We start from the raw sequence: 19531 nt of genomic DNA, 5'->3' as shown, positions 1-19531 counted from the left end.
AGCTTCATGTATCCCAACCGTCTACAATAATGCTTACTGAAACTGTTTGCTTCATTAAACTGTGAGCAATTAAAAACAGTTATTCAGTCCAGTTAAAGCTGCTTTGGATGTTGACTGAACTCATGTCACAAATAAAATGCTTCACGCTGGGTTTGGACAACGCTTGTGTTTTAACATCTCCACTACAAATACAGTTACTGCTCTGAATGTCAGCCAGTGCACAGACTGTGATTTTAACTGTTTGAACATGACTGACTGCAACCAAACAAACTGTTTGCTGGAGATGGCTTTCTTATTTTGGTAAGATTTCTGTTTGTCCACGAAACATACTGGGCAAATTTCCACTCATCATCCACCACTCTGTCCCTCGGTCTGACACTGTGACGAAGGCAGCCGGTGGAACATGCTAAATGAAGCATTTAAATCAGTAGCTAGCTTTATTGGGGGCCTGATTTTATGTCAGGTTGTTTAATTGTGCATGCTGCCATAAGAATTACTGTGATGGTATACCCTTAAAGTTTCATATTCATTTCATGTTCATATTTCCCAGAAACAATCAAGATGAAACATCACATATTTAGTTTACATTTACTATAATAGCAATCTTTCATGTATGATTGCATGAATATGCGTATATAAGTGAGAATACATATTTACACATGCACACACTGTACATAATGTGACATGTGTCATACTTTATCTTACCAGGAAATGGATCAAGTACAGTGTAAACTGTAAGGTCCTACATGCTTTTATACAATTGCATATTGATAATTGTTATTATTCACTGTCTTCATGGTCGACCCAAAATCTTAAAATGTTAATCTTGAGTTCATATAAAATGCTGTTGCTCTGCTTTTCACAAATCTAAACAGACAAGACTATACCACATGAAAATATAAAGTATTGTTCATTATGTTATTATGATTTGAACAGCACACAAGGGTTTTTGACATCTGTCAGTGAACAATCCACACTGACTCTGAGATTAATGTGAAATCACTACGCAGCCCCTCAGATTTTATTCATGCTCAGTGTTTTCTTTTCCTCTGGTGCACTTAGTGAAGTTTCATGTTCAGATCACACAGATTTCATGCTGTCTGTGTATTGTCAAGCTTTTTCACTGTGAGCTTTCTTTATCCACTGTGGGCCTATAGAGCTACAGCAGGTGGTAGGAACAAAACAAATGAATCACTGAAAACATGGCAGTTTCCAGCTTGTATACACCTATAGCATTCTTAAGTATACTTTTCTCCTGGCTGATGGGACAGCTGTCTCTGAGGACAGAGATGCTGTAACAGAGGCTGTGGATTGGACAGACGGGTGCTGCACTTCTGACATATTGCTTCTGGTGAGGATGTAAGTGTTTTTTCTGCTCTTAAAAAAATGTTTTAGTGCAACCTGGAGTAAAGGACCCCAATATGTGTTTGGTCCCTGTAAACAATATCTAGGTAATTGAGAAAAAATGAACTTCAAGGCCCATCAGAAGATTCAGTGATGATCTCAGCTCTGAATGTTCTTAACTGTCAAAGAGTAGTACTCCAAGAAGCCAAGCACCATCTCCACTGTAGAGCCTGTCAGCTTTGCAAGTCTTAGGTAAGTATATCTGCATGCGCTCGCGCGCACACACACACACACAAACTATGGTACTGAGATGTGTTTGACTTGTAATGTTTGTGTGTCAGGTTCCCCAATCCAAACTTCTGCCACATGAGCTCCAGCTCCTGCAGAGTCTCCTGACGCTGGAGGACTTTGTTACAGCCATCAGCTCTCAGGAGCAGGTGTGGAGTTTACTCCCGGAGGCTGAACATAAAGTACAGCACCCTTCAGAAACAACCACTCAGTTTATTCTCAAGTTGTACGATGAAAAACATAAAAGACAAAGCCCCTGAACCTTTTATCCTCCTCTCCAGATCATTGACAAACATCAAACATCTCTCTCTCTCCCTCTCTCTCTCTCTCTGTCTCTCTCTCTTTCACCCAACTGGTTGAAGCAAATGGCCGCCCACCCAGAGCCTGGTTCTGCTTGAGGTTTCTGCCCTCTTAAAGGAAGTTTTTCCACGCCAGCCAAGTGCTTAAGAGTCTGGTGTGTACCTGCTCTGTATGGAAAGTGCCCTGGGACAACTTCAGCTGTGATTAGGCACTATATATATAAAATCAAATTGAATTGAATATATGCGCAGTAAAGAAAATGGACATTGCACAACATATTTGCACAGTAATGTATATTAGCAAATGTTAAACATAAATGACACAGTCGTACAAACAGTAGGTTTGTGATGCTGTGATGTGAAACAGCATCAACACAGTGCTCTGTTAAATGATGTAGGGTTTAAACAGTCTGACAGTTGTTGGAATGAAGGACCTGCGGTAGACAAGTGAATGACGGAAAAATAATTGCTACCATGGAGACCCGGAGTGTTCAAAATGAAATAAATATAACATTATGAAATACTCATATGAATTAATACACTAGAATGCAACAAAAAGTCAAATAATCCATAAATAACTAATTCTGCTTCTTCTCACAATAGCACAATTTATTGCAGGTTTTTATTTCATTTCAGTGTTTTTTTTTTATAATTTTTTTTCTTTTTTTGTCTGACTGTCAAGACAAATTGGCTTTTGCGATGGTCTGAACTGGCAGATCTGCAATAATGTGTTATTGTGGAAAGAAGCAGGGTGAAATAGCATTTCATACTAAAGCTGAGTTTTAAAAATGGAAAATTTGTTCAAAACCTGAATGATCATTTTGTTTGTATTTATTTAGGCTACATTATTATTCATGCCTTTTTTACTTATTTATATATTATATTAAGAGTATCCATAACTGCCACCACTGTATGCAACAGTTTTATGTGCTCACTATAGAATAATTGATAGAAGATCTTGATAAAAGGTAGATGGTGGTGGTGTATATGTATTTGTGTGTATATTTCTCGGTCTGCATATGTGTGTGTGTGTGTGTGTGTGTGTGTGTGTGTGTGTGTGTGTGTGTGTGTGTGTGTGTGTGTGTGTGTGTGTGTTTGTGTGTTTGGGTGTTTCACTCTATGTGCACACATACAGAGTACTGCTGTCATGTCCTGCTGTGAGGGACAGGGGTTGTCCAGCTCCCCTCGGAGCCCCTCCTGCCGACTCCACCATGTCGCCGCCTTGTCAAGACAAGCCTGGACCTGGCATCCAATCAGTCCCACACAGAGACAACGCTACTCAACTCCCCTCACACTGTCATTACTGGAGACAAGGCTTCAACAGCTATAATTTCCCATTAAAAGCTATCAACACAACACACCACGGCTCGTTGAGTTCACAATTCGTTCAATCAGATGCAATCAGTTTGAATGGGGATTTATTTAGGGGGGAATTTTTGAAGGTCAAAGCCCAGAGGAAAGGGGTATATTTATATCTTTAAAGGAACAGTTTGACATTTTGGAGTTCGATGAGAAGATTGATACGACCCTTAGTGGAATCAGTCTTCTCCTCTAACTACTATCAAGAAAGCAATAAGCAGATTTCCCAAAATCTCAAACTGCTGTTTTAATGTCATTCCATGAAACAGAGACAACACATTCAATAAGAAAACATTCTAAACTAGTTCGATTTTATTCTAAATCTTATGAAACAACCCTCATTATCCTTTTGGATCTTTTGCCTCCACTTGGTGAATGTGTTGGGGCTCATAACCAATACAACCGTGATGAAAACCCCACAGAGCAGTGACGCACTATACAGCCATTAAATGTATTTGTATACCCTCACATGAATACTCTTGGGTACACAACTAAAGGAGAACACAGGACTGCACTAATTTACCAATATTTCCATCCACAATCGTATCCATTTAACACGTGTGTTTGGATGAATTGCCATGCTGAATGTGACCAGGATGATGGACGCACAAGTGCCCTTCAAACATCCAGTTGCTTTGGAATCAGCAGTGGAGCAGATGCGCTAATTATGTGCATATTGTGATACAGGAGATGAACACAGGACAACGTTTGATCGCTAACCCGCGGCAGCGCTTCTAACAGCGGGTTATTGTGTGGCCCCCTCTTATCTGGCCCTTGATGCGGTGACCATGGCAACGGCATGCAGAGACGTCGCTCTGTGACAGTGGAGAAAAGAGGCACAGTGGAGGGGCTGTTTGAGCATAACAGCCTCTGTCTGTCCAGGTTATACTCAGGTGAACTAATATAATCTGACAATACATGTTTACTTATCTGCAAAGGACATCTCCAAAACACAAAGTAAGCAGAGCTTAATTTCCTGAAATAAATATGCCAGCATCTCTATACAGATATCAGATTTGTTGTTGTTGTTGGAAATTTTAGAGTGCTAGGGTCATTAAAGGTTACAAAAGAGATGAATCAGTTGACTTGATCTACCATCAACTGGTTGAATTTACCAGCTGAAAAACAATACAATCTAAGATACACTGTAAACTGCAGCATTTGGCACCGTGAAACCAGCTCACTTCCCCGTTTGTTTTTTCTCTTCTTGGTTTGTAGTCATTGTTACACACACAAGGCTTATTGTCACATGTACGGCGTATTAGGCTCGGGTGCATGTCAGCTTTTTTGTTCAACAGTCTGAGTATAAAGTTCTCCCTGGTCAGTAAAAATAAGGGAACAGCAGATTTAATGAATGGTGAAAATGCACATAGTAGGATTAAGATTAAAGATTAAAAGAAGGGTCTTAACATCTGTCATGTAAAGTCAACAGATGTAATAACACCTCTCACCCTTAGATGACACAACCAACGAACAGGAAGCAGGTCCAGGAAACTATTATTTACTGTAAATCAACAAAAGTAATATAATATTTGTACAACCAGCACAACATTAACAGACAAACATTAAAAACTCAAGTTAAACAAGACCAGCAATGTCACTTTAAATTCCTTTTTCATTACAGAAACAGCCGTCAGTGTGAAAACGCACAGACAAAGGCTGCTATGTGTCAGCCAAGTCATAGAGTAAATACAGAGACGGTTAGGAGGAAACGAGAATGAAAAAGGCCTTCTGCAGCCCACAGAATAAGCACAAGATGTTGCAACAGCTCACTGCCTCATCCACCATGTTCACTGTACATGCAAAATAGTTTGGGAGTAAGTGACAAAATTTGCCAGCATGTGCAACAGTCTTACAGAGCTTTAATGAAGAATATTTATTACTAATTGTCTCACACTTAATATAGATGAAGTTTATTGACTTATGGTTGAAAACTAATATAGTATGTGCTGTTGCTATTGTTTCTAGGAACAGCTGCTTCTGTTCTTCCAGTTTTCTCTGACAGAACTGTCAGATCAGTATTGCAAAAAAAAAACAAAAAAACAAAACAAAAACAAACCTACTTTGTTTGGTACACTGCTAAACACACAAGAATATCATCTCATGTTCAACCATGTTTTCTTCCAGGCCACGTGTGAGGCTCTCGGTCCTGGGTAGCAGGTTACATCTGCTGACATGTTGAATAATTGGAACAACCAAAAAGAAAAGAAAAGAAAAGCACTTGACCAAGAATTCCGCTGTGGAAGCGCAGCCTCCTTTTCCATTTGCAATTTGAAATATGGTCGTAACACCAAGAAACTTGTTGACAGACAACATAACAAAATGTGCTGCCAGAAATGTGAAGGCGTTGTTTTTGTGTCTCATAATGACAATGGATCGGCTCCTCATCCTGAATCATGTGATGAAACCTCATGATTCTGTGACCCCTGCATGCCAAGTGAAAATGGATGAAACATAGAGGTCAAAGATGTTCCTCAGGGATTATTAAATATAACTGTGAGACTTTGAAGGGGAAGTCTGAAGTATATTTCCTGCAGGGGTCTTCTCCTCACCCTTTACTACGCCGTTTTATGTGGTTTCACAAGAGCACAAAAGTTCCCAGAAAAGCAATAAGGAAAATTGCAAAGTCATGCTGTGTCGTGGAGTTGTTGAGTTGGTAGGACTGGACTAAAGTGGGCTGTAGTCACGCTCTGAGCGTTCTCGCGAGAAGTGAGCCGGGCTATAAATTGCCCAATCGACGCTGTCGGCGGCTGCACTCCTCTCTCTCCTCCGTCTGTCTGTGTGCTGTGATCCAAGCTGAGGTACGTGTTACAAAATCCTTTAAGTTATGTTCCTCTCGTTGTGTTTAACAGTTTAAGTTCCGTCTCGTTTTTTAAATTGTGAACTTTGTTTTTCTTGTTGCGTGGTTGTCGCTGAACCGTTCAACAAGTGGATTTTCATAAGATGAAAAACCGACAGGGGTTTGATGAGTAGAAGAGAGTTGGGGAAAAGGTTAATACCTCCATAGTTTGTGTTTATTAACGTAACTTTTCCCACCGACAGACAGGACTGTAGCTTCACTCTTTGCTCAAGTGTCCAGAAAATGTCAGCATTTTTGGTGCTTCGGTTAACGTTAGCTAGCAAAATCCCAAAACGCACTGTGGCATGTGGTAATAGTTTTACCTTGACCAATGAACTCCTGTAAGTGCACCAGGAATTTATGGCGTAAAATTTAGCAGCAAATATCCATATGCGGAAACTTTTGATACAGAAGAGGAAATGGTTAATAGGTTTCGCTTTGTTTCCAGTTTGAGCCCGCAGGTAAAGTCACGGTGCTGAAATACCGGCGGTCAGAGAGCTGAGGTTTGCCTGCAGAGTCACTGTTATAACCTGCACCAGATATCAGTCTGTGCTGTGCGCTTCTGACTTTAGATTATAGTGTTTGGTTGGATAATAACTGTTTTATTATATTGCATGATTATATTTTCCTACATCCGTGTGCCACTGATATTTGTAGTTCTGTAAGAATGGCTCCATGTTCTGTAGGAAATTATTTCCTTCACCTTAAGGCCTGCTGATAGAAGTTAATGATCAAAGTTTGCTCATTAAAGTAGGAGGTCTACAGATGTTTTTGTCTGACAAACAGTCAAAAAGCCAAAGTAAGTGAGTTCACTATCACAGAAGCCAAAAAACGGCAGCAAATACTCACATTGGAGAGGCTGGAACAAGGCAATGTTTGGCTTCATTTGCTTCATCAATCACCTCAAAGATCAATCCATTATCAAAGTAGAGCACATTCATTGTGTTGTAGCTCACTGTACATGCACTGGAGCTGAAATGATTAGGCAGTTAATTTATTTATGCTCAACAGGAAATTATTAATCTATTTTGATAATTGATTCATTTTTTTAAGGAAAGATGGTAAGCATTTGATCAGACTGTGAGGAGTTGCTTTGGAGTGGCTTTTCTTTATGTTATATGATGGCAAACGTTTCAGACAACACAATTACTTCTTTAGTGGAGATGATAATCAGCAGATCAGTTAATAAGAGAACTAATCATTAGTTGCAGCCCTAAAATGCATTCACCAGAGACCGAACAATTTTACAGTTGGGTTGATGATAAAAGACGTGATTTCCTTGTCCTGTAAATGAGGAAGGGTTATGGTTTATCCACAATTTCACACCCGAAAGAAGGAAATGCACAGTTGTGATTTTGAGAAGAGATTGTGTCATCCATTAACATCTTATGTCCTCTGTAATCTGGTCAGACTCAAGATGGCTGCAGGCAAGGCACATATTGGGAAGCTGGCCCCAGACTTCACAGCTAAAGCGGTGATGCCAGACGGACAGTTCAAGGACCTGAAGCTGTCAGACTACAGAGGTACTCCTCAACCTGTGTCCCAGCCGCTGTTGAGTGGAGGATGCTTTGATGACGGTTCTCTTCTGGACTGTGATTCACTGCTTTTTGATCCCACAATATGTTGAAAGGACATTCATTTACACAACTAAAGACTAGAATGAATTAGCTTGTAATTGCCGTAGCTGCATTGTCACATGACAAACGCCGTGATTTGTTTTCTTCTCCTTTGGTGAAGGGAAATATGTCGTCTTTTTCTTCTATCCCCTGGACTTCACCTTTGTGTGTCCAACTGAGATCATCGCATTCAGCGATGCTGCTGACGATTTCAGGAAGATTGGCTGTGAGGTCATCGCCGCCTCTGTTGACTCACACTTCTCTCATTTTGCATGGTAGTTGTATGACTTGGTATTTTAAGCAGCCATAGTGATTGTGTGGGTTCACTCTTGCAAACTCCTCACTTTGTCTTTTGGGTTTGTGTCCTCAAAGGACCAACACACCTCGTAAGCAGGGCGGTCTGGGTTCCATGAAGATTCCCCTGGTATCCGACGTACGGCGCACCATCGCCACAGATTATGGTGTCCTAAAGGAGGATGAGGGCATTGCCTACAGGTGGGTTTAACAACGTGGAGTTGTACTGTTTCAGTGTGCTTCAATAAAAATGAGAAACAGTAAAACCAGTGTTCATTGATGATGCTTTTGCTTTCAGAAGGAGATACACCTGACATACTTTTCAATGCACTACCCTGAGGATGTCTCAGAACTTTCCTGTCTTCATTTATGGACGGCTCTTTCTCTCTATTTCAGGGGTCTGTTCATCATTGACAACAAGGGAACCCTGAGACAGATCACCATCAACGACCTCCCAGTTGGACGCAGTGTTGAGGAGACCCTGCGCTTGGTCCAAGCCTTTCAGTACACTGACAAGCACGGAGAAGGTAAGTTACTGCTGCAACATGCTGCGGATGTTTAGCACTTTTAATGTATGCACCGTACACTGTACGACCAGTAGAATGTCGCTTGAGTTTATTAAACTGTCATGAAAAGATTTCAAGATTGCTTGAAGTGTGTTTCACTGTGGGTGATATCATTACTCTCACCAAGCTCTCTGTGACCCAAATATCATTTAACTGTTGCACATCTAACCACAAGACATTCATTGAATTCAAAGTTGCTGTTGGCTGTTTGGAAAAAAAGGGTAATGACCATTTGAATTCAAAGGCTGATATTCTTATCAGTTCTACGGTTTACATTAACTTTGCAACAAGCTGAGATATGATTGTAGACTTAAAAGGAGGGCAATAAATTAAGCAAGGTGCAACACAAATACATTTTCCATTATGCAACCAAACCTTTGGTTCATTTCCCCGTCGTAAACATCAGGCAATAGATGCTATATACCGCATATGTGTGTTATATTGGGACAAGTCAGAACTGTTTCATCTACCGGGCAAGAACTCATTACAGGCTTATCGTTTCAGTGTGCCCAGCTGGCTGGAAACCAGGAAGTGACACCATCAAGCCCGATGTCCAGAAGAGTAAAGAGTTCTTCTCCAAGCATTGATAAGTCAAAGGCTGGAGTCTGCCGCCTGCTGTAGGAGATTTCACTTAGAGATTACATTTCCAGAGAACAATATTAAAGTCCGCTACTGTGCCTGTGGAGCAGTGGTTAGGAGACAGTTTTTGTAGTCAACGTGCTGCGTGTGTTCTGTTGTTTGTAGAGTGAGTAGTGCACTCATGACCAAAGTATGTTCTATGGCTATTTTCACTGTTGGACTGAGCTAAATGTTTGTTCTTCATGTCATTCCTTACTATCATCAGACATAAAGGACCATACAAGTGTTTTTGTTGGAATGAAGCCACACACACCCCTTTCTGTTATCATGATGTTTTTATTTTTTTTTACAGTGAACAACACATATTCTCAAAGTCAAAATAAAGAATAAAAGTTTATAACACTCGCCTAAAGGAACATGTTTACCCCAAACATCCCGGGTGAGATGTTGGGATGTGGGGGTTATTATCTTATTCTCTTTTGGTGGCGTTACTTGAATCAGGTCGTAGCTGACATGTCAGATTGAGCATGTGAGGTACAATGATTCTCTTATTATGATCACACAATGTCAACTGAAACAGTGACAGAAGATAAAAGCTCAAAATAAATATGCTCTCCTGAACAGGTTACAAGATGTTTAATTGTTTGCCAAGTACTTGTGCATGCTGCCTCACACAGGTGGTTTTATTTAATCTGGCTGATTAGACCTCACCTCACTACTATATGGGTGTCAACAGACAGGTTTGACTGACATCTTCCTGACGACTGTTTTCATGTTCCTGTTTGGACAGGACGACCTACAACTGTCAGTCTTTTCAAGTCTCATTAGCTAAACTAACTGAAAATACCTGTGTGACTTGATGGGGACTTTCATGTTTTTTCTTTCAGTAGATCTATTTGTAAGGTCATGTATTGTACTTTGGAACTGCCACACCTAATTCAAATATGGCCATCATTACCATAATTACACCTGTTATAACAATGGAGAGCTGGAAGCTGTCACTCTTCTCTTCATGTGTTTGACTTGAATTAATAGTAAGTATAATTAGTGATATTAATGTGGTTTTCATTCAGCTCCCTTGCTTATGCCATTTCTGTTTTTATTACGATCAGTTAGTTAAGACGCTCCGCATCCGGGATTTTCTTTGGCGGGAAAGACAAATCGCGAGCCCCTGGATAATGTTTGATTAACTTTTAGTGTTTGACTTTAACCTGGTTTGAACTGAGATAGATTTCGCAGAGTAAATATGACAATAATTCAGGGAGGAAAGGCGCCATTGATTTAATCTTAGCGTCTGCTGCGTTAGCTGGGGTTGGAAATTCATGCATATTCATATTGTTAGCTGGGTTAATTAATCGTTAGCATTTGATACCTAGCTAACAGAGGAGCTAACCTGGGCAACAGGAGAGCAGAAAATGGCAGCTGGGAAGACGTGCGTCAGGAGGAGCACAACGGAAACTCCTGAGGTTTGGCCACACCACAGATTTGCTCATGATAATATGTTTAATATTTGATTTACTCAATTTGTATATTTCTGAGTCAATGTTTAACATGACTTTTCCAAGTCTGCCGTGGAGGACTCTTCGCGTACACAATTGCGCCATCGTATGGCCGCCAAGTCACATGTCAACTTTAGCCTAGCTGTTTTCCCTGTTCACTTCGCTCATCTGTCTTAAAGTGGACAGGATTGTTCCTGAATGAACTGAAAACCGAGCAAGAGTCCCTTGTTTTCGTCAAGAGGATGATGGCCTTGGCAGTCTCCTCCATCACCTACCTCAGAGGGATTTTTCCAGAGGATGCCTACAGATCCAGATATCTGGAAGGTGAACACAAATTGTCTGGGGTTATTGGAAAATCTGGGAATTTCTTGGATGGGCCGCTTTAGAGGAGCTGCCAAACGATATACTGTATATTAATTTGTTTCATCCATTCATTACAAGTGTTTTTTTTTTAACACCTACATAGTAATTCCAGCTGCATTGGAAATCCATTTTAAAAAATGAAAAACCCAAACACAGAAAGGACACACAGTTTTAAAGCATCATGGTGGTAATCATTACTCCTTGTCCAAGAATAATACGGGCTGCTTTCTCGTGTGTGTCATATGTTTACTGTTTCACCAGATTTGTGCATCAAAGTTTTGCGTGAAGACTGCAAGACCTCAGGTGCCAGTAAAGTTGTAAAATGGTGATTATAATATTCCTGCCTTCACACTCCCAGACAGCACTGTAGTATTTATTCTGCTGGCCACAGCAGCAACTCAACACCAGAAGTCAGAACTGTTTTTCAAATGGAAAATGTGCTGTGAAAATGTAATTCCCTGTCCTGATTGGTGTTTTTCACCCTATTCGATCTTGTTCGTTCCAGGATGATGGGCTGTTTCGATGCATTAGAGAAGCATTATGTAAGTTAATGCATCCATGAACACTTTGAATGGTTAGCCATTTTGGTTTATACAGCCACTGCTTGTACTAATTATACAATCAATATTGTTTTAACAGCTCCAGATTGTGTTCATTGGGGTAGGTTAACTAAGACACTAACGCAAGATTTGTAGCTAACACACTGCTTACAGAGACAAAAAAATTGCCAACAGTAACTCTGTACATGTTATTGCATTCTAGGTGTACACCAATCCAGATGAACCCAATGTAAGTTTTGTCAAATCATAATTCCAGTGTATAGTCTGATCAACAATAAGAAACATTTAGATTTATTTTTTTTTTGCAGTGCATTATTGAATCCTACCAGTTCAAATTCAAGTACACTGCGAAGGGCCCAGAGATGGACATACTCAGGTTTGGATGGTCATTCTATGTTTGCATCGGCACACGTGATTAAATTGATGGTGATATAGCCGCCACTAAACCACAGGAACGACCACACGGAGATGCAGGTGACACTGGAGGACACCAAGAGAGCATCGGTGCTGCTCATCAGGAAGCTCTTCCTGCTCATGCAAAACCTGGACGCCCTCCCCAGCAATGTCTACCTCACCATGAAGCTCTACTACTACGATGACAGTAAGACGCACTCATTTCACAGCGCAACAAAACCAGAGTCAACGAAGAGCCTAGTTTAATTTCTGGGGTCGCATAGTGAAAACATCTTTCCCTGCTCACCTTTCAAAGTCACCCCTGCTGACTACCAACCACCAGGCTTCAGGGAGGGCCACTGTGACAGCCTCTGGTTTGAAGGCCTGGCTGTGCACTTCACGGTGGGTGAGGTGCAGACGGCCTTCCACACCTTGAGAGTGCGCGTGTCAGCGGAACAAGGCCGGCTGGAGAAGCTTCAAGAAGGGAACCACCTGAAGGAGACCAAGCCGGCTTCTCAGAGAAATCCTCCAGAGAGGGAGGTGATCGAGGTGGGTCCAGAAAGAGGATTATTTAAATGCTGGATTTCAGTTGTGTAGTCGTGTCACTGTAAGCAAGCACAGCTTTCCCTCTTTCTTTCATTCCTGTTAAAGGAGGATTTTTTGTCGTCTGTGCATTTTGCTGCCAGTTTCTTATAACTATCTGTAAAACATCTGGTTACAGGACCCACATAAATATGAAGAAAAGGATGTACCCTCTGAAGATGGTAAGTTTGTGTTGTGTTTCCACTGAGACAAACTGTAAAATTGATCAAAGAGTTTACCCTGTTGGATCTCCTTGGAACAGAGTCTGCACAGTTCAAGAAACCGACAAGACCCCTGGCAAAGGTATAGTTGTTCTAAAGGCATGATTACATTAGAGTACGCAGGTTATAGAAAAATAAAAACCATGACATATTAGAACTTCTCATGAGTTGTAATAGGGGTTTGTTAAGCTGGACAGGTATTTATGGTTTTCTGTCTATCTTAGAGAAATGCACCTGCCAAAAATCTGAGGAGGAAGAAAAGGATTTAGTCACAATGCTACACAAAGCAAAAGCTGTCAGCGATGTAAACACAAACTGTTTCTTCATTTTATTGCAATGTTTAACACTGTTTAATGTTATATTACATTTGATTTGATAAGCAAAATGTGTTCGACAGGTTCCTTACAGGTTAATCTCTACACATGGCAGGATGTTACCATTCCAGTTCTAATTTAGACAACTTCGTACAAAAGTGTACATGAAATGTTCAATATAGATGAGTTAAATCAATACAATGTGCTTCATTGTTCAGTATTTTGTGTGTACAAAAATAGACTGATGTATATTGTTCAAGAAATAAAGCCTGGCTTGTGGAGAACACTGAAAATGCTTTTCTGTACATTTATTACAGATTATATGAAGAAAGAAAAACTGTGCAAATCATGTATCACAACGTGTGACTCGTACTTATAATTTAGTAGCTGACATCAATTAAGGTTTAGTAAATACTAAGAACAATCTTTAATTAGACCCATATGAACCATTCACCTCACATTCAAATATTATGGCTCATTCTCAGGACAGGCTTTAGCTCCTGTGATCGTGTCTCATCACTTTGAGCACGAACGTTTGATGGTCCGTCCCTAAGTAGTGTTCTGTGTTCTGGTCCAGACCATCTGGTTCAGTCTCTGGCTCAGTGTTACAGCTCCATCCTCTCGGCGTATGTGTGTCTTAGAACAAGCTGTCCACATCTCCCATCTCCACAAACACCGTCTTCAGCTGGGAGTAGTATTCAATCGTCACCTGGCCGTTCTCCCGCCCTATGCCTGGTGAATGTAATGATAAGAAGTTTACTTCCACTGATGAGAATGGGGAGAATTGAAACTAGTTTCTTTAAATAAAGAAGTACTGTCCACAGTGATCAAATTGGTTACAGATGTTGTTTTGTGATGGTGCTGTGTTAGACTTTACAAGGGAGCACAATGGCACGATTTTTCTTTTTGGCATATTCACTACAATCAGACATGGGCCATTCATATAACTTGACTTGACTCCTGGTCTGCATGTTAACCAGACTGTACCTGACATTTTGAAGCCCCCAAAGGGCACCTCCACAGGAGTGATGTTGTAGTTGTTGATGAAACAGGAACCAGCCTTGAGGTGTTCCACCACACGATGTGCTCGCCTCACATCCCTACAGACACAAAAAGACTCAGCTCTGTGTTCATTTTAAGAATATTTCATTGATAACATACTTGGCTTAAATAACATAAATACTAAGAGCAATCCTACAATAGTCAGCAGCCAAGTGCACATCCCTTCACTGACCAATCAACTGTCATATTTTAGTTATTTGTTTAGACTACTGGTCATTTCGCTGCATTCAACTTCAATCTAGAGTCTTCTTAAAACAATCATGGTTCAAAAATCCCATTTATTAGCCCTTGAGGTCGCTCGAGATGTCTCACCACAATCCTACCTGGTGAAAACTCCTGCAGCCAGACCGAGGCTGGTGTCATTGGCTCTCTGCAGCACCTCCTCTTCTGTTTCAAAAGACAACACAGACATGACAGGACCAAAGATCTCCTCCTTCACACAGGTCATCTCATCTGTGCAGTCGCCTATACGAGGGGAAAAAAAGAGGACAAGAATGTGGAAACACTGGTAGTAAAGCAATCTGCAACACTAAAACAAAGAGGAAACAAGATGTCTGTCTTCTGAATGCACAGTAGTCATGGAACAATTACCCAGGACGCATGGAGTCATGTAGTATCCACCTCTAAGTTTGGGATCTGAGGGGATAAAAGGTTCACCTCCACACAACACTGTAGCTCCCTAGAAACAGTAAAACTTACATCAAGCTCTAAATTTAAGTTGCTGCACACAAGCCTGTTGACAAAACAAAAGAACTTATTAAGACTTACCTCTTTCCTTGCCTGTTCGACAAAGGACAGGACTTTTTCCAGGTGAGGTCGGCTGACCAGCGCTCCCATTCGGGTGCTCTCCAGCAGTGGGTCTCCTATCTCGATCGCCCGGGTCCTCTTCACCACCTCCTCCACAAACTCAGGCAGAATATCCCTCTGAACAAACACCCTTGTACCGTTGCTACAGACCTGTGACACATTTAACCAAATCAAATAGTATGCGTCCCTGTGTAGACAAGCTGGTGTTGTGACAGCACATCCAAAGTGGAACACTCCTGTCTACCTGGCCTTGCGACAGGAAGTTGGCCATGAGAGCCCCCCTCACAGCGTTCTCCACGTCACTGTCCTGAAAGATGAGCAGAGGAGATTTCCCTCCGAGCTCCAGAGTCACAGGCTTCACCCCCTTGGATGCCATCTCCATAATCTGTGGGCCGATTATTCAGATGAGGATGGAAAAGACAGACCTCAACACCTTTGACACTAAATCTCCTAAATCTTGACAACAACAACTGTTCCCAATCATGAGTGTCTGATGAATGTACCAAGGTGTTTTATGATTGAGTCTCATATTGATAAAACCAAGAAAAGCCATCACTGTGTAGAATTTGTAGTTCCTGACCTTCTTCCCTGTGGGCACACTCCCAGTGAAGGACACTTTAGCAACATCTGGGTGGTGGCAGAGTGAGCTGCCTGTCTCCTGGCCGCCCTGCACCACGTTGAACAGTCCGTCTGGAGCTCCAGCCTGGGCATACACCTCTGCCAGCATGACTGCCGTCACAGGCGTCACTGGTGATGGCTTGAACACCATGGAGTTGCCTATTTTAGATGACAGACACAAGATGAAAACAAACAACATCTAAGTGTTGCTCATATAAGATTTAATAAGATTTGTGTGAACAGACATACTCACGACCGCTGGAATCTGACCATTAAAATTCATTATGTAGCTGTAGTGCCATCTATAGGTAGCAATAACATTTTCAGGATTGCTCAGGGTAAATGTGCAGACCTGTCATTTAAATTTGGCTGCAGTTGCACAATATGTTAAGAAGTTCATGGCAGTTTATGCCAAATAAGTCAAACCTAAAAGAATTTGACAGCCAATTACAGAAGAATTGTACTAACTAACTTCTTAACACATGTCACTGCACAACAAACATAACTTTCCTGACAAAGGAAATAATTTAGATGTAATTAAGATAATAATGTATGTGTTGATAACTTTCAAAGTATCCCATACCACAGGCCAGGGCTGGAGCGGACTTCCAGGCAGCTATCTGAAAAGGATAATTCCAAGCACCGATACCAACGCAGACTCCCAGAGGCTCCCTGCGGGTGTAGGCAAAGGACCCCCCAGGCAGCTGGACATGTTGGCCTTGACAAAGGAAAGGCAGAAGTATACACAGCAAAACAAAGGTTTAAAAACATAACATTTTTCAGATTTTGGTTTTAAAAAGCGCTAACCCTAGAAATGTAGGTCATCACATTTTTTGCATAAATCCTTTTCATCTACTAACACGTGGTGGCAATCAGGGTCTGAAATTAAGATTTTTCCTCAGCTGCCACGATGGCAGATCACTGAACACTTCTGCCGCTCACTCAGTTCTTTGATCTGCCACTTCTGAAATCTATGTAGAAGACTAATTGTAAACACTCAGTGAGTGGTACCTGACAGTAGACATATAGCATATATTGTCCTATCATCGTGTCACCTTAATCCCGAACTATTCCTAATCTAAGAATTACTTTTCAAAAATAAGATTTACTTTATCATTTATCATTGACCTATTTTTTTTTTAACTCAATGTATTTTTCATGTTTCCATTTCAAAAGGATAAGACGCCTTGTCAGACGGGCTGAGTGGGCTGTGCTGCTTAACTGCGCTTTTGTCAGGGTGAGATCCTCTGATGGTACGTCAAAAAGTCAGAGGAAAGGGCACGGTTCAGTTGTTCAACATGCGATCCCTGAATAAACGTCAAATATAGACCTGAATGCAAAATGTTTGAAAGCTTGACATACGAAGCTTGTGTACAATCTTAAATTGAATAAGGCCATGCCTCAAACAAATAGATGAAAAATAAATACTTGTAATTATTTTAGACCATTGATCTTCTGTTATATCAGTTTCCAAATCTTTTTCCCAGCTTCCCTTTATTATTTCAACTGACGGGTCTTACATATTAAATATAGCTGTAGGAAGCCTGTATGAAGCCTTGATTTTTAGGATTAAATCAAGAGAGGTGTTTGCTGCAGAGAAGGACATTTGGTAAACTGACTTTGTATACAGTGTCTAATTATAAGTAAGTGAAGAAATTATGTGCAAGTAGGTGACCTGTTTATTTCCAGAGAAAACATTTACCCTTTATTTGGCTGGATAACATAGCTCATGATATCATGTGAAACTGCTGGCTGTCATGCCTGTATCAGTAATTTTATTTCCCTCCGGTCTCCAGACTCATTACTTGTAATGTACCAACCTGCCAGAGTGCTGGCCAGCCCTGCATAGTACTCTATACACAGTCTGGCAGAGTCCACATCCAGACGGGCCTCTGTGATGGACTTCCCATTGTTGACCACCTCCATTTCAGCGATCTCCTCTCTCCTGCTCTGTACACGAAAGCCAGGAGTACAAGACATTTTGTTCATATTGCTGTTACACAACATCCTAGATCTGTCACGGAATGTACAGAACAGGACACTCTTTTCATAATGTAAAATGAATTTAAGTAGAAATTACTATCCCCTGTTGAGTTTCATGCTAAATCTGTGCTGGTCTCAAAGAAAAGGATGCAGTTGACATGAGTTATGGACATAAAACATTCATCTGATTGTATGGAACAGACTGCAACTGTACATTAAATGTACAGTACACAGTGCATGGTGATTCCTACTCTAGAGATCTTTGTTATACATGATATTAGAGAGGCTTCATTAAATTACCAGCACACTGAAAGCTTTTAGGAAACCAGGCCAAGGACCTATGATCAAGATACTCTCTGCAACAATTTGTATGTGCTCTTTGTGCCAATTTACATATTCTTAGGAGAAGCATTCAAATAAACAAAAAACAAAATAAAACCTCAATGATATGGGCAGCTTCTATCATGATCCTCGCCCTCTCCATCCCAGACATTTTACTCCAGTGGCCAAAGGCTGACTTGGCCGCCTCCACAGCCTGATCGACCTCCACAGCACCACAAGGCTCCAACTGACACAAGACTCGGCCTGCAGGGTGAAATGTATGAACAGAAGATCATTTCTATGTGGCAAGGCCATCTCACTTTGCTTTTTTTGTTTACTTAGTCGTTCCATAGGAAATTAATTCTAGGCCTGTAGGCACACTGTGGTGTTAAAGGGTTTTCATGAGGATGGCATTAGTCATTAGAAAAGGAGCATCCTGAAGAGTTGGCTGCACGCAGTTTGTGTGCTAGCTCAAATACAGGTAAGATATCTTTGTTCAAACTCGGAACCAAGCCACAAACAGCCTGCAAATCAATAAGACTGAAAAATCTACCACCCACAGGGTAACAAGGAAGCTGTACCATGTTCAGGGGCCATTAAACGGGTTGCACATGGAAGTGGCTCGCTGTGAATGGTGCATCAGCATGGTAAAGGAGTCAGTTGCTGAAGAACAGAGGGTGTGTGCACAGTTGGATGATCTTTGATAAGTAGATGTCAAATGTAGACCATGCATTATGTATACAGCTGAAAAGGATCCAGAAAGATAATCCGTTAAAATACCTGCTATTGATTTCTCAGGCCAGAGACCACCAGACAGACATGCTCACACAGCAGTGACCAAAGTCCAGTTAAGAAACAGTGTCAAAAGACAAACATCCTTTTTTAATATCATAGAATTGTGTCACTTACCTGTTGCGGGTTCGTAAACGTTTTCTTTGCTGCATTTCTCTCGGCTCGTCCGTCTCTTCCCAGCCCAGAAGTTCAGCGGGACAGTGATGTCCACTGAGCCCGACGAGACGCATCGTACCGCCGCCGCGAGAGGAGGGTGCCGCCGCAGGGACGCAGCAAGCCTCTGGAGCATACTCAAATAGGCTCCGTTCTTCGCACTTCAGCGAAAACTGTAAAGACACACACCGGCAACACTGTCACGCCATATAAGCAAAACCTACAACATTAGAAAACGCCAAAAGGAGTTTTAACCAGCTAGGTTAATGCTGTTAACGTAAGTAGTGAACTAGTTAGCCACACTTTGTCAGCGAAACGCTAGCTACTTTTACCTCGCCTTGTCATTTGTCATGTTTCACGATTGAATTTGTGGTCTTGACAAACTTACATAAAGGCTCCTTCACACTTTCAACAGTTTTTAATGTTAGAAAATCTAAGAAACAGTTTGTATGTTGTTCTGTTAACGTTACATTAGTTTGCTGAGGCTCAACCAGGGGGCGGGACTAACAATGCATGTCTGTTACTGACGACATCCGTCAGCGCGAATCAGACGATTGGATATTTTTACCGTCACACAAAAAACATAGTTAAAAAATTACTAATTCAATTGAAAATATATTGTATGTGCTTCAGATTGAACTATATTGAAAATACGAGTAAATGATTAAATTTTAATAAA

General features: G+C 41.1%; 3 protein-coding genes across 6 annotated transcripts; 2 read left to right on the top strand and 1 right to left on the bottom strand.

The window, feature by feature from the left end:
* Positions 1 to 6017: 6017 nt before the first annotated feature.
* prdx1 (peroxiredoxin 1) lies at positions 6018 to 9589 on the top strand. The gene is made up of 6 exons (XM_041948248.1): positions 6018 to 6091; positions 7540 to 7652; positions 7867 to 8020; positions 8118 to 8240; positions 8436 to 8566; positions 9110 to 9589. Exons 2-6 carry the CDS (start codon positions 7547 to 7549, stop codon positions 9190 to 9192), a joined length of 597 nt encoding a protein of 198 aa, XP_041804182.1. The 5' UTR covers positions 6018 to 6091; positions 7540 to 7546; the 3' UTR covers positions 9193 to 9589.
* A 1010-nt stretch (positions 9590 to 10599) lies between these two features.
* zte38 (zebrafish testis-expressed 38) lies at positions 10600 to 13071 on the top strand. Its single transcript, XM_041948934.1, has 12 exons — positions 10600 to 10650; positions 10863 to 11007; positions 11308 to 11371; positions 11552 to 11588; positions 11686 to 11706; positions 11809 to 11835; positions 11915 to 11982; positions 12059 to 12207; positions 12316 to 12548; positions 12721 to 12763; positions 12844 to 12884; positions 13027 to 13071. Exons 1-12 carry the CDS (start codon positions 10600 to 10602, stop codon positions 13069 to 13071), a joined length of 924 nt encoding a protein of 307 aa, XP_041804868.1.
* A 42-nt stretch (positions 13072 to 13113) lies between these two features.
* aldh9a1b (aldehyde dehydrogenase 9 family, member A1b) lies at positions 13114 to 19361 on the bottom strand. Of its 4 annotated transcripts, none has more exons than XM_041948808.1 (12): positions 19241 to 19361; positions 18817 to 19025; positions 18026 to 18171; positions 17424 to 17553; positions 16187 to 16321; positions 15566 to 15762; positions 15230 to 15370; positions 14947 to 15135; positions 14770 to 14857; positions 14502 to 14643; positions 14104 to 14216; positions 13114 to 13848 (listed from the first exon to the last, which is right to left on the bottom strand). In XM_041948808.1, exons 2-12 carry the CDS (start codon positions 18986 to 18988, stop codon positions 13754 to 13756), a joined length of 1548 nt encoding a protein of 515 aa, XP_041804742.1. In that variant the 5' UTR covers positions 18989 to 19025; positions 19241 to 19361; the 3' UTR covers positions 13114 to 13753. The 4 variants fall into 4 exon arrangements, with proteins under 4 accessions (XP_041804742.1, XP_041804743.1, XP_041804744.1 ...); XM_041948809.1 differs by having other exon boundaries at positions 19185 to 19340; XM_041948810.1 differs by having other exon boundaries at positions 19323 to 19336.
* Positions 19362 to 19531: the final 170 nt, after the last annotated feature.

This window comes from Chelmon rostratus, chromosome 12 (genome assembly GCF_017976325.1).
Source record: "Chelmon rostratus isolate fCheRos1 chromosome 12, fCheRos1.pri, whole genome shotgun sequence".
NCBI classification, from domain to species: Eukaryota; Metazoa; Chordata; class Actinopteri; order Chaetodontiformes; family Chaetodontidae; genus Chelmon; species Chelmon rostratus.
The sequence above is the reverse complement of the archived record's forward strand: the minus strand, read 5'-3'. Positions and strand labels throughout refer to the sequence as shown.

Coding starts and splice junctions, on each gene's coding strand:
- prdx1 (XM_041948248.1), top strand. CDS start 7,547: ATGGCTGCAGGCAAGGCACATATTGGGAAGCTGGCCCCAGACTTCACA. Junction 7,653..7,866: donor GAAGCTGTCAGACTACAGAG/GTACTCCTCAAC, acceptor CCTTTGGTGAAG/GGAAATATGTCGTCTTTTTC. Junction 8,241..8,435: donor GATGAGGGCATTGCCTACAG/GTGGGTTTAACA, acceptor TCTCTATTTCAG/GGGTCTGTTCATCATTGACA.
- zte38 (XM_041948934.1), top strand. CDS start 10,600: ATGGCAGCTGGGAAGACGTGCGTCAGGAGGAGCACAACGGAAACTCCT. Junction 12,549..12,720: donor CAGAGAGGGAGGTGATCGAG/GTGGGTCCAGAA, acceptor ATCTGGTTACAG/GACCCACATAAATATGAAGA. Junction 12,885..13,026: donor CGACAAGACCCCTGGCAAAG/GTATAGTTGTTC, acceptor TGTCTATCTTAG/AGAAATGCACCTGCCAAAAA.
- aldh9a1b (XM_041948808.1), bottom strand. CDS start 18,988: ATGCTCCAGAGGCTTGCTGCGTCCCTGCGGCGGCACCCTCCTCTCGCG. Junction 18,172..18,816: donor CGTTTACGAACCCGCAACAG/GTAAGTGACACA, acceptor TTCACCCTGCAG/GCCGAGTCTTGTGTCAGTTG. Junction 15,371..15,565: donor GTGTGCCCACAGGGAAGAAG/GTCAGGAACTAC, acceptor ATCGGCCCACAG/ATTATGGAGATGGCATCCAA.